Here is a 12,226-nt window from a genome sequence, read left to right as displayed (position 1 = left end):
ACACTGTGTAAATGGACAGTCTTGTAGTCCATTGTAAAATATAGCTCCAAAGTTCAGAGGTAACTTCCCCACATTTCACCTACTTATCCAGTGTCTGCTTCTGTTAAAGAAATATTACTTTATTTGTAGTCAACTCTTTGTAAGTATTGTCACAAATATTGAAGAATTTATACACAGTATATAGTATATGCAGATATGCTGGTGCACAGACGAGTGTTGGAGATTCATATCCTCCTCTCAGGGTGACAATTTAGTTATTCAGAGAAACGGAGCATGTTAAATAAAATATGAATAGACTTGTGCGTGTCTGTAGACTCGAACATCAGCAAGTTTATAGAGTAACCAAACGCAAAGGCACAAAAGGAGCATTTAATTGTTCAGCTTCATTGGTGGACTTTCCTGCAGTATTTTCCACATACCTAGGGTTTATTAAACAGCAGTGGTGGAAAAAGTACCCAATTATCATACTTGAGTAAAAGTGAAGATACCTTAATAGAAAATTATTCAAGTGAAAGACACCCAGTAAAATATTACTTGAGTTAAAGTCTTTGGTTTTAAATAGATTTAAGTATCGAAAGTAAATGATATTGCTAAAATATGCTTCAGAATCAAAAGTAAAAGTATAAATAATTTCAAATTCCTTATATTAAGCAAACCAGATGTCACCATTTTCTTGTTTGTTTTTTATTTACGGACAGCCAGGGGCACACTCCAACACTCAGACATCATTTACAAACAAAGCATTTGTGTTTGGTGAGTCCGCCAGATCAGAGGCAGTAGGGATGACCAGGGATGTTCTCTTGATAGGTGTGTGAATTGGACCACTTCCCTGTCCTGCTAAGCATTCAAAATGTAACGACTACTTTTGGGTGTCAGGAAAATGTATGTAGTGAAAAGTATATTCTTTTCTAAGGGAATGAAGTGAAGTAAAAGTTGTTAAAAATATAAATAGTAAAGTATAGATACCCCAAAAAACAACTTAAGTAGTACTTTAAAGTCAAAAGAATATGGAGTGAATGCTTGTAATCTGTGCAAAGGCAATACAGTATGAATATGGTTGTGACTAAATACAGTCACCTCCAAAATGATTGACACCCTTGATAAAAATGAACAAAAAATGTGGAATACAATAAATAATACAAATACTTAGCTATAGTGCCTTCAGAAAGTATTCACACCAATTGACTTTTTTCTACATTTTGTTGTTACAGCCTGAATTTAAAATGTCACAGGCCTACACACAATACCCCATAATGTCAAATTGTAATTGTTTAACAACAACAAAAAATCAGGGTGCACCTGTGTAATGATCATGCAGTTGAATCACCTTCTTGATATGCCACCACTGTCAGGAGAAATGCTCACTAACAGGGTTGTAAGCCAATTTGTGCACAATATTTGAGATAAATCAGCTTTTTGTGTGTATGGAAAATCTCTAGGATCTTTTTTTTAAACTCATGAAACATGGGACAAACACTTGCATGTTTACATGCTGCATTTATATTTTTGTTCAGTGTAAGCTCAGGGGTAAAAATGTTCTTAACAAGTCACATAATAAGTTGCATGGACTCAATCTGTGTGCAATAATAGTGTTCAAAATAATTGTATAATACTGACTCATCTCTGTAACCCCACTCATACAATTATCTGTAAGGTCCCTCAGTCAAGCAGTGAATTTCAAACACAGATTCAACTACAAAGACCAGGGGGGTTTCCCAATGCCTCGCAAATAAGGGCACCTATTGGTAAATGGGGGGAAAAAACCATTGAATATCCCTTTGAACATGGTGAAGTTATTAATTACATTTTGGATGGTGTATCAATACACCCAGTCACTACAAAGACACAAGTGTCCTTCCTAACTCAGTTGCCTGAGAGGAAGAAAACCACTCAGAGAGTTCACCATGAGGCCAATGGGGACTTTAAAGCAGTTACAGAGTTCAATGGCTGTGACAGGAGAAAACTGAGGATGGATCAACAACATTGCAGTTACTCCACAATACTAACCTAATTGACAGAGTGAAAAGAAGGAAGCCTGTATAGAGTATTAATATTCCAAAACATGCATCCTGTTAGCAACAATGCACTAAAGTAGTACAAAAAATGTGGCAAAGCAATTCACTTTTTGTCCTGAATGCACATTACTGAGTACCACTCTCCATATTCTCAAGCATAGTGGTGGCTGCATCAAGTTGTGTATGATTGTAATCGTTTTGGACTGGGGAGTTTTTCAGGTTAAAAAAGAAACAGAATAGAGCTAATCACAGGCAAAATCCTAGAGGAAAACCTGCTTCAATCTGCTTTTCACCAAACAGCTTTCGGCAGGGCAATAACGTAAAACACAAGGACAATTATACACTGGAGTTGCTTACCAAGAAGACAGTGAATGTTCCTGAGTGGCCGAGTTACAGTTTTGATTTATCCATGGCAGGACTTGAAAATGGTTGTCTAGCATTGATCAACAACCAATTTGACAGAGCTTTGAATGTTGAAAAGAATAAAGAATATTTTCTCCAGAAAGACTCACAGCTGAAATCGCTGCCAAAGGTGCTTCTACAATTATTGACTCAGGGGTGTGAATACATGAGATATTTCTATATTTAATTTCAACAAATTTGCAAACATTTCTAAAAACATGTTTTCACTTTGTCATTATGGGGTAGTGTGTGTAGATGGGTGAGGGGGAAAAAAAGATTTAATCAATTTTGGATTCAGGCTGTAGCACAACAAAATGTGGAATAAATCAATGGGTGTAAATACTTTCCGAAGGCACTGTGTATTGTATGCTCCAAAAAATTGGGAAGTTGTATTCTTTTTTGGTAATAGATTTTGTTTAACAAGTTATATATTTTTGCTCTCAAAAAGATAGGTGTGATGAATTATTGACCCTCACATACTTCTACAAATGCAAAATTGAGAGCATCCTGTCGGGCTGTATTGTTGCCTGGTACGGCAATTGCACCGTCCGCAACTGCAGGGCTCTCCAGAGAGTGGTGCAGTCAGCCCAATGTATCACTGGGGGCACACAGCCTGCCCTCCAGGACATCTGCAGCACCCAGTGTCACAGGAAGGCAAGGAAGATCATCAAGGACCTCAGTCACCCGAGCCACGGCCTGTTTACCCCACTATCATCTACAAGGCAGAGACAGTAAATGTGCAGCAAAGCTGAGACAAAGAGACTGAGAAACAGCTTCTATCTCCAGGCCATCAGACTGTTAAACAGTCACTACTAGTCTTGGTCACTGTTCTAGCTGGCTACCACCTGATACTCTGCCCTGCACCTTAGAGACTGGTCACTTAAGTAATGTTTACAAACTGTTTCACCTACTTCATGTATATCAAATAGAATAAAATATGAAAAGGTATTATATAAAAGGTATGTACTGTACTCTAGTCATTGCTCATCCTATATACTGCTGTACACACATTTTCTATTCATATTCTGTCCATACTGTCAATACACACCATTATTTGTATGTACATTGCCTTCGGAAGGTTTTCAGATCCCTTGACTTTTACCACATTTTCTTACATTTTGTTTTTCCCTCATCAATCTACACACAATACCCCATAATGATAAAGCAAAAACAGGTTTTTAGAACTTATTATTCATTTATAAAAAATAAAAACTGAAATATTACGTTTACATAAGTATTCACCCTTTGCTCAGTACTTTGTTGAAGCACCTTTCTACTCAACAAATTGGATGCAGTCTATCATCACAGTGCCATCCGTTTTGTCACCAAAGCCCCATATACTACCCACCACTGCGACCTGTATGCTCTTGTTGGCTTGCCCTCGCTTCATACTCGTCGCCAAACCCACTGGCTCCAGGTCATCTACAAGTCTCTGCTAGGTAAAGCCCCGCCTTATCTCAGCTCACTGGTCACCATAGCAGCACCCACCGGTAGCACGTGCTCCAGCAGGTATATCACAGTGGTCACCCCCAAAGCCAATTCTTCCTTTGGCCGCCTCTCCTTCCAGTTCTCTGCTGCTAATGACTGGAACGAACTGCAAAAATCTTCTGCACATCCTACCATTCCAGTGTTTAATTTCTATAGTGTAATTACTTCGCCACCATGGCCTACTTATTGCCTTACCTCTCTTATCCTACCTCATTTGCACATGCTGTATATAGATTTTTCTACTGTATTACAGATTGTATGTTTGTTTCATCCATGTGTAACTCTGCGTTGTTGTATGTGTCGAACTGCTTTGCTTTATCTTGGCCAGGTCGCAGTTGCAAATGAGAACTTGTTCTCAACTAGCCTACCTGGTTAAATAAAGGTGAAATAAATAAAAAACCTTTGGCAGCAAATACAGTGTAAAGTCTTCTTGGGTATGATGCTACAAGCTTGGCACACCTGTATTGGGGGAGTTTTGCCCATTCTTCTCTGCAGATCTTTTCAAGCTCTGTCAGGTTGGAGAGGGAGCGTTGCTGCACAGCTATTTTCAGGTCTCTCCAGAGATGTTAGATTGGATTCAAGTCCAGGCTCTGGCTGGGCCACTCAAGGACATTCAGAGACTTGTCCCGAAGCCACTCCTGCATTGTCTTGGCTGTGTGCTTAGGGTTTTTGTCCTGTTTGAAGGTGAACCTGAGCGCTCGAGTAGGTTTTCATCAATGATCTCTCTCTACTTTGCTCCGTTCATCTTTTCCTCACACCTGACTAGTCTCCCTGTCCCTGCTGCTGAAAGACATCCCCACAGCACGATGCTGCCACCACCATGCTTCACCGTAGAGATGGTGCCAGCTTTCCTGCAGACGTGACATTTGGCATTCAGCCCAAAGAGTTCAGTCTTGGTTTCATCAGATCAGAGAATCTTGTTTCTCATGGTCTGAGAGTCCTTAGGGTGCCTTTTGGCAAACTCCAAGCAGGCTGTCATGTGCCTTTTTACTGAGGAGTTGCTTCCGTCTGGCCACTCTACCATAAATGCCTGATTGGTGGAGTGCTGCAGAGATGGTTGTCCTTCTGGAAGGTTCACTCATCTCCACAGCGGAACTCTAGAGCTCTGTAAGAGTGACCATTGGGTTCTTGGTCACCTATCTGACCAAGGCCCAATTGCTCAGTTTGGCCGGGCGGCCAGCTTTAGGAAGAGTCTTGGTGGTTCCAAACTTCTTCCATTTAAGAATGATGGAGGCCTCTGTGTTCTTGGGGACCTTCAACGCTGCAGAAATGTTGTGGTACCCTTCCCCAGATCTGTGCCTTGACACAATCCTGTCTCAGAGCTCTACAGACAATTCCTTCAAACTCATGGCTTGGGTTTTGCTCTGACATGCACTGTCAACTGTGGGACCTTATATAGATAGGTGTGTGCCTTCTCCAAATCATGTCCAATCAATTGAATTTACCACAGGTGGAGTCTAATTAAGTTGTAGACACATCTCAAGGGTGATCAATGGAAACAGATTCTCCTGCGCTCAATTTTGAGTCTCATAGCAAAGGGTCTGAATATTTTTGTAAATCAGGTATTTCTGTTTAATATTTGTATTAAATTTGCAAAATGTATTTCTAAAATCCTGTTTTCACTTTGTCAATATGGGACATTGTGTGTAGATTGATTAGTTAAAAAATATATATATATATTTTAGAATAAGACTAACGTAAAAAAAAAATGGGGAAAAGTCAAGGGGTCTGAATACTTTCCGAATGCACTGTAAACATATTGTAATAAACTATGGAATATTTTGAATAGGCTAATGGATTCCAAATTAGAGACAGGTCTGTTCCATATTTATCTACAGTGGTGGACTGGGAGCAAAAAAAATCAACCCTGGCATGGGACCAAAAAATCTACCTGGCATTTTTAACATTGAGGCCCCCAAACCGGACAACCCCCCCATTATTAGCCAAATAATGATCAGTTTGAGCAAGCAAAAAAAAACAAGTTAGACAGGCCCACTGGGCTAAAAATGACCAGCCCACCTGGTATTTGCCCAAAATGTCAGATGGCCAGTCCTCCCCAGTTTATCAACCTTCTAATCTAGGTATATTGTCCAGACATATCATACTACAGTGTAAGCCTACTATGCTATTTGTAATTATCTGCCATAAATATATCTGTTGTCCTTGCTGGGAACATACATGTGTGTGGTGTGTGGGCACTAGGTAGACCGGCACGCTCAGCTCTATAGTGTATGACGTCAGTGGCAGGGAGCTGGTTTCGGTTCGCATGGCCATGTTGGAGCTCAACGTGACAGCTCAGTGCAGCAGGTAACACACCGATCAACAAAATCATCCATCTGCAGGTGCACGTGTAGACTCAAATTATTCATGTGTGGAAACCGTGTCCACTCTGAGCCTATTGGCACATGCGAGAATACAGAGCAGCGTGGGGAAAATTAAACATTAGGCTATGCACAACACCAAATAATTATTCCCACGGGGCATTACAGTTTTATATAATAGTTTACATATTGACTGTAGTCTACTCTTAGGTTAGGTGGATTGGTTTATTAGGAATTATTGTCATGGACACAGGCAGGCCTATATAGGCTTTATCTAAACCTAAAATTAAAAACCTACTAAAGATAATACTTAAAGAGAAATATATGAAATACTATTTTCACATCATGAAGGTACAAAAACATTCACAAACATTTTTATTTTAAATGGGCAATTTGCATTTTTTTGACGTATACATTAATATACATTACTTTTGCATTAATATACTTATACATATGTAGGCCTACCCATTGATTTTTGAAGAATACAATTTATAAATACCTGATGAGCTTAGTTCAACTGTGGAATACCCCATCACAATCCAAACGATAAGCTTGTTTTAGTCCAATGTTTGTAAACAATGTAAATGTAAACAAACACTATATAGCCTCAAAACATGGTTAAAACTGTAACGTTATAATGGATGGTCCGTTCTTGCATCAATAGCTCTGTCTATGAATTTGAGATTGGTTACATTTCTCCAGCCCCATCCCTCGGCTTTTTACCGAAACAGGGGCGAGTACACGCTTTGTTATTGTTTCTACCGATAATTGCAGCTTTAACCCTCACACTGACACAAGTTGAATACGTGAGGCTACACGCGAATGAAAAGTTATATGTTCTTCCCTGCAAATGTTCTGTGGATATATTCTCAATTGTAATAAAATTAAGCCATATAAGCGGTAGCTTACCTTCTCTCCCCTATAAACCACAATTCTGTGGTTTATAGAATAACAGGAATGTGATAATGCATCTATTGTATCTTAATTCTGACACTTTCCTATAATAACTGTACATATGCCATGTCATTATTATGCATATGAAAGTTGTACATGGAACAGAAGCCGGAATGTAGAACATACAGTAATAACAAACAGTAGTCTATAAGGCTAAGTGTGTAAGGACTTCTGCCCTAGTTTCTATATAGTAAACATATACTTGCACGTTCTGCCCAGAGTTGTCTTATGTTCTCGTAGCATAGCTGTAGAATAAGAGGGAGGGCCATTATCGTGCAGATCCTCTTTAACTACAGAAATGGGCTGTACTCTAGATGGCTTGAAAGCACCGTCCAACACGTGAGGCTCATGTGACGGAAGTAGATCAGCTCTCCAACGGAGAGACGTGTCTAGTCACAGGGTTTATTTAACACGTAGACCAAACCACCCCTCTATCACACATTTACCCGGGAGTAGAGCATCTGAACTATTGCTGTGCTTGGATCTCAGAGTGACAACATCACATTGACAGTCTCTGGAAAGCAATAGCCTGATGAAATATTATTCTTTATAGAAAAAGTGTTCACTATTGAATAGAATAACATAACAATAATTTTAGCAATAACAATAAACTTAATTTTTTCTCAGATGACAATATTAGCTGAATGTTGAAAGACAACTGAAGCCTAGTTTTAAGATTGAATTGTTTGGAGACCAATATTTGGATTTCATAAAGACGCAAAATGGAGAGGATTACAAGTGCGCAACCTCCTCCTTGTATGGCAAAACACCAGTCGCAGGAGATGGCAGACATGCAAGGGTAAGCCCCCAGAAACAGCTTACAATGTATGCATTATAACACTGCAAAACAACATAGTATTCTTATGTAAATAATAATTTTAAAAAACAATATAAGCATGACTTCTTATCAATATTTTCTATTATTTTTGCCCTATAGAAAGGATTTCCAAAAGTACGTGTCCAAACACCGAAAGGGAATGAAGCGCGTGGAAGACAGTAAGGTATGCTTATGTTCTTTACTTAAAACATTTTGTATATCTTAGGTTTACTTTTGTCGGCAATTCATTATGTCTTATACCCTATTGAATATATTTTACACATTGACTAACAAATGTACTTTTTTTTCTCCCACAGGAGACATACAAGTTACCCCACCGATTGATTGAGAAGAAAAGACGTGACAGAATCAATGAATGCATTGCCCAACTGAAGGATTTATTGCCAGAACATCTCAAACTCACAGTGAGTACTAATTTAATGTGTAGCCTATTACTACTGACTGTGTAATAGGAATGCAAAAGCGCCACCTGGTTGTTCATGATTAATTTGTTTGTCCAAATCAATGCCTTGATTAGTCTGATTCCTTAATCCAAAAATGTTGCCTGTTATGACAAAGGCAACGTATTATTCTTTTTTTTTCATAATGTAAATAACTTGTTTATTATTATTATTATTACATCAATACTATTTCATATTATCCGATTGAAAAGTTTGGTTAATTATAATAATTGAATTAACTGCCTACGCATATTGCCTCAAACCCTTTCAAAACAATTTACATAAACAATATGTTGATAAACTATGTCTTAAATGTACTGCATTGTGTTGGTGTGTGCAGATTGCCTGCCTCCCTACCCTGTGGCAGTTTGTCTTCTGTTCAGCTGCTAAAACTGTTATATAAGAAAGATCAACATGCTTATCAAGGTCTTCCTGTTTTAGACTCTAGGCCATTTGGAGAAAGCTGTGGTGTTGGAACTCACCCTGAAGCATGTGAAAGCCCTGAGCAATCTCCTGGAACAGCAGCAGCAGAAAATCATTGCATTGCAAATCAGTAAGTTTGATACCTTGAGATACACTGTTTAATTTTATTATGGGCTACACTCTAATATTACTTATTATTGACAGGCCATACCATCGAGACGATGCTGCTCAATCAAAGCTAAAATTGTATCTTTCCCATTACAAAAGAAATAAAACAAGTAACCTGTTTCATTGCCAAAACTGTAGCATTATTAAATATGAACCTAATACCTGATATTACTTTGTTTCTCTCAGGTGATCAGAGCAGTGTTAGCTCAGAGAACAGTGAGGAGATGTTCCGCTCTGGCTTCCATGTCTGTGCTAAGGAGGTCCTCCAGTACCTGGCTAACCAGGGGAGCAGCAGAGACCACCTGACCCCCTCTGAAATGATCAGCCACCTCCACAAAGTAGCATCAGAGGTGCTCCAGGGTCCATTCAGCCCCCGGTCCAAAGAGCCCACCCACAAACCCATCGATAGCATGGAGAAACCTGCTGGTCAGATGCCTAAGGGCAAGGAGGGTCACCCCAAGAACTTTGTGTCTGTCATTCAAAGGACATACCCCCACGGACATGGAGAGCAGAGTGGCAATGACACAGACACTGACAGCGGCTATGGAGGGGAACACGAGAAACGGGACCTCAAAGCCCAACGCTCAAGCTACTACGGCAAGGAGGGGGAGCTCAAATATGCTCTGGCTGAGAGGATGGCAGGAGGTGGCGTCAAGCAGGAGGGTGCCGAGCCCCAGGCCAAGAGGTTAAAAGCCGACTATTCAGAGGACGAGTCTTCCTCTGGGCAGGTGGTTAGCAGCCATCACAGCTACATGAGCTTCTCCCAACACCAGACCCCTCTCTGCGTGCCCTTCTACCTCATCCCCCAAGCAGCTGCATCATGGCCCATGATGGAGAAGTGCTGGTTCCCAGGGGGCATGCCCTTTTTGTACCCGGGCATGAGTGTCTCAGCAGCCAGCTTGTCTCCAGAGAAAATACCTCAAAACGTAGTAATGTCTCCCAGGGCAGGTTCCCCGACACTCTACCAAGCACCAATGGACTCACCAGCCCTCCTTCAAGCTTTAAAACAAGCCCCTCCATGAACTTGGAATCCAAAGACTGATACACTTTTGTGTTTGCACCCTGCTCTATGAATGTTTGGGGTTGAACGGATCGCCTGCTGGAAGGCATCCAGGTTAGCAAGGACAAACACGAGAGCACCAGTTTGTCTCACTCAGCAACAGCAGCCCACACTCACCCTTTGAGAGCAAACAACAACTGTCACACACAAACCCAGTGGCCACAACCCTCCAAACCAGCCCACAGAGCAACCTTGGAGCCAGTCAGCACTGAAGCTCTGACCCTATGGAGGCTCACAGATGACCTGTTGCAAAGCTCTGAGTCACTGTGAAGAGCTGGTCTACACAAGGACATGACAAAAGTGGTTAAGAGAGGAACTTACTGTGGGGATGGCTTCCCTGCACTTGTGTTGAATGTCAGAGTTAAACCCTGACTGTGATGAGCAGACAGCACAGCCCCCAGCCATTCAGACCTGCCCTTTGCACACACACCGGTCTGTAATGAATGTAAGAATTTAACAAAACCCCTGTAGATGCTGCTTGAGATTCTATGTATTTTAGATGTGCGACCGGAGGATCCACATTTTCTGCACCTAACTGCTGAAACTGCAACGGACCCGCCTTTAGGCCAGAACGCTACCAAATACGTCTCTGGTTTATGTTGACCAGGGTTGTCACAAAATCCATTGCTCCCTCTTCACCCACCAAGTGTACCCTACCCTGCAGCTAAATGGTTCTCCACTGGATTTTATTCTTTAGAAAAGGTCAGGATGGTGTCACCGGACCTGATATGTGTCACTCATGTAAATAGAGGAGTGATGCATTCAGTTATGCATTTTAGTTTTGAGTTTGTAAGTCACTACCATTCGTGCAAGTAGTTCTTGTGAGGTAATGTCTTGTAATTATTTTGTTTATACTACTTGTACATCTCTATTTTTGATACATGACCTACAGAGTGTTTTTGCATTGTAACTAGAGGGAGGGAATTTAGATGTCCATGTTGCTGTTTGCCAAGAGAATGTGTATATAGCATTGTGCTAGACCTGATTTGCATCATGCTCATTATTCCTTTCGGGTCTGGTCAATTTCTGGCCTGATCTTAGTTCATGCATGATTTTGCTTAAAGCAGACAAATTATGGCAGATGCCTAAATGTATTTGTATCAATTATTGAGGCTGTGGCAAAGAGAGGAGAGTGAATGTAATGCTACAGCAAAATGTTAGTTTTGTATAGGATGAGGTACTTCGGATTTTCATTTTGGGACATAACAGAAGGTTGGTTGTTGTACATATTTTGTCTATAAAGTATTGTTTACATAAAGTTTTTTTCTGTGGAAATAAGAGTTTGGTTCTGAATCTTGGTAGAACACTAGCATGTTGCACAGCAATGCAAACCAACCTTGCTTCTCATCATAACATCACATGCTTACATAACATTAACACTCACATAACCCATAAGGCAGCAGTCATGGGCAGACTGGGACCAGAAATCGGCTCTGGCATTTCTAACACACCGGCCCATTTTTTCCCTCGAGGCCCCCATTATTAGACAGATAATTATAATTTTGTGCAACAACAAAACAATAAAAGTTAGACAGGCCCACTGGTATAAAAATGGACCAGCACATCTGGCATTTGCCATTGTAGACCTAAATCAAGAAGACATGAAAAAAAAATAAGACTTGGATTGCAAGCAGGTTGCTGTAGGTAACTATACATGTACAATATCATGTTCCACACGACACAAACAACTTTATAGGGATTCTATAACAGACTGATAGGATATTATAGTATGACTACTTGACATTTTTGGAACTAGTGGATTGATTGATAGAAAAAAATGTGGATTACTCTTCATCATATTAAGGATAGCCTAGTCAAGCATCTGTAGGCTAATATTCAATCATATTTTGAGTGATTGTAAGTTTTATCAGTTAGAGGAAAAGTTCTGTGATAATTTTATATATAGGCATATGCCTATTAATCAGAAAATAAGAACTAACCAACAGAACCAATATAGGCCTACCTGTTTTAGGCATATAGCCTTTTTTTTCTACAGCATGTGGGCCTATTCCTAAAGCAAAAAGATAGGTAGCATAGCCTCCGTCAAATAACCTCAGAGAAGCATAACCTATCTTCCAGCACCAAACTGGACAAGATCAGGACAATGTGCATAACAA

General features: G+C 40.2%; 1 protein-coding gene across 1 annotated transcript; it reads left to right on the top strand.

The window, feature by feature from the left end:
• The first annotated feature begins 7,609 nt into the window (after nt 1-7,609).
• LOC106565752 (class E basic helix-loop-helix protein 40) lies at nt 7,610-11,384 on the top strand. The gene is made up of 5 exons (XM_014133230.2): nt 7,610-7,979; nt 8,118-8,181; nt 8,315-8,422; nt 8,900-9,011; nt 9,236-11,384. Exons 1-5 carry the CDS (start codon nt 7,903-7,905, stop codon nt 10,069-10,071), a joined length of 1,197 nt encoding a protein of 398 aa, XP_013988705.1. The 5' UTR covers nt 7,610-7,902; the 3' UTR covers nt 10,072-11,384.
• The last annotated feature ends 842 nt before the right edge of the window (nt 11,385-12,226 follow it).

This window comes from Salmo salar, chromosome ssa12 (genome assembly GCF_905237065.1).
Source record: "Salmo salar chromosome ssa12, Ssal_v3.1, whole genome shotgun sequence".
Classification (NCBI taxonomy): Eukaryota; Metazoa; Chordata; class Actinopteri; order Salmoniformes; family Salmonidae; genus Salmo; species Salmo salar.
The sequence above is the reverse complement of the archived record's forward strand: the minus strand, read 5'-3'. Positions and strand labels throughout refer to the sequence as shown.

What these genes read in the sequence shown, in the direction of transcription:
- LOC106565752 (XM_014133230.2), top strand. Translation starts at nt 7,903, where the DNA reads ATGGAGAGGATTACAAGTGCGCAACCTCCTCCTTGTATGGCAAAACAC. An exon ending in GAGATGGCAGACATGCAAGG is followed by an intron (nt 7,980 to 8,117) that starts GTAAGCCCCCAG and finishes TTTGCCCTATAG; the next exon opens with AAAGGATTTCCAAAAGTACG. An exon ending in AATCATTGCATTGCAAATCA is followed by an intron (nt 9,012 to 9,235) that starts GTAAGTTTGATA and finishes TGTTTCTCTCAG; the next exon opens with GTGATCAGAGCAGTGTTAGC.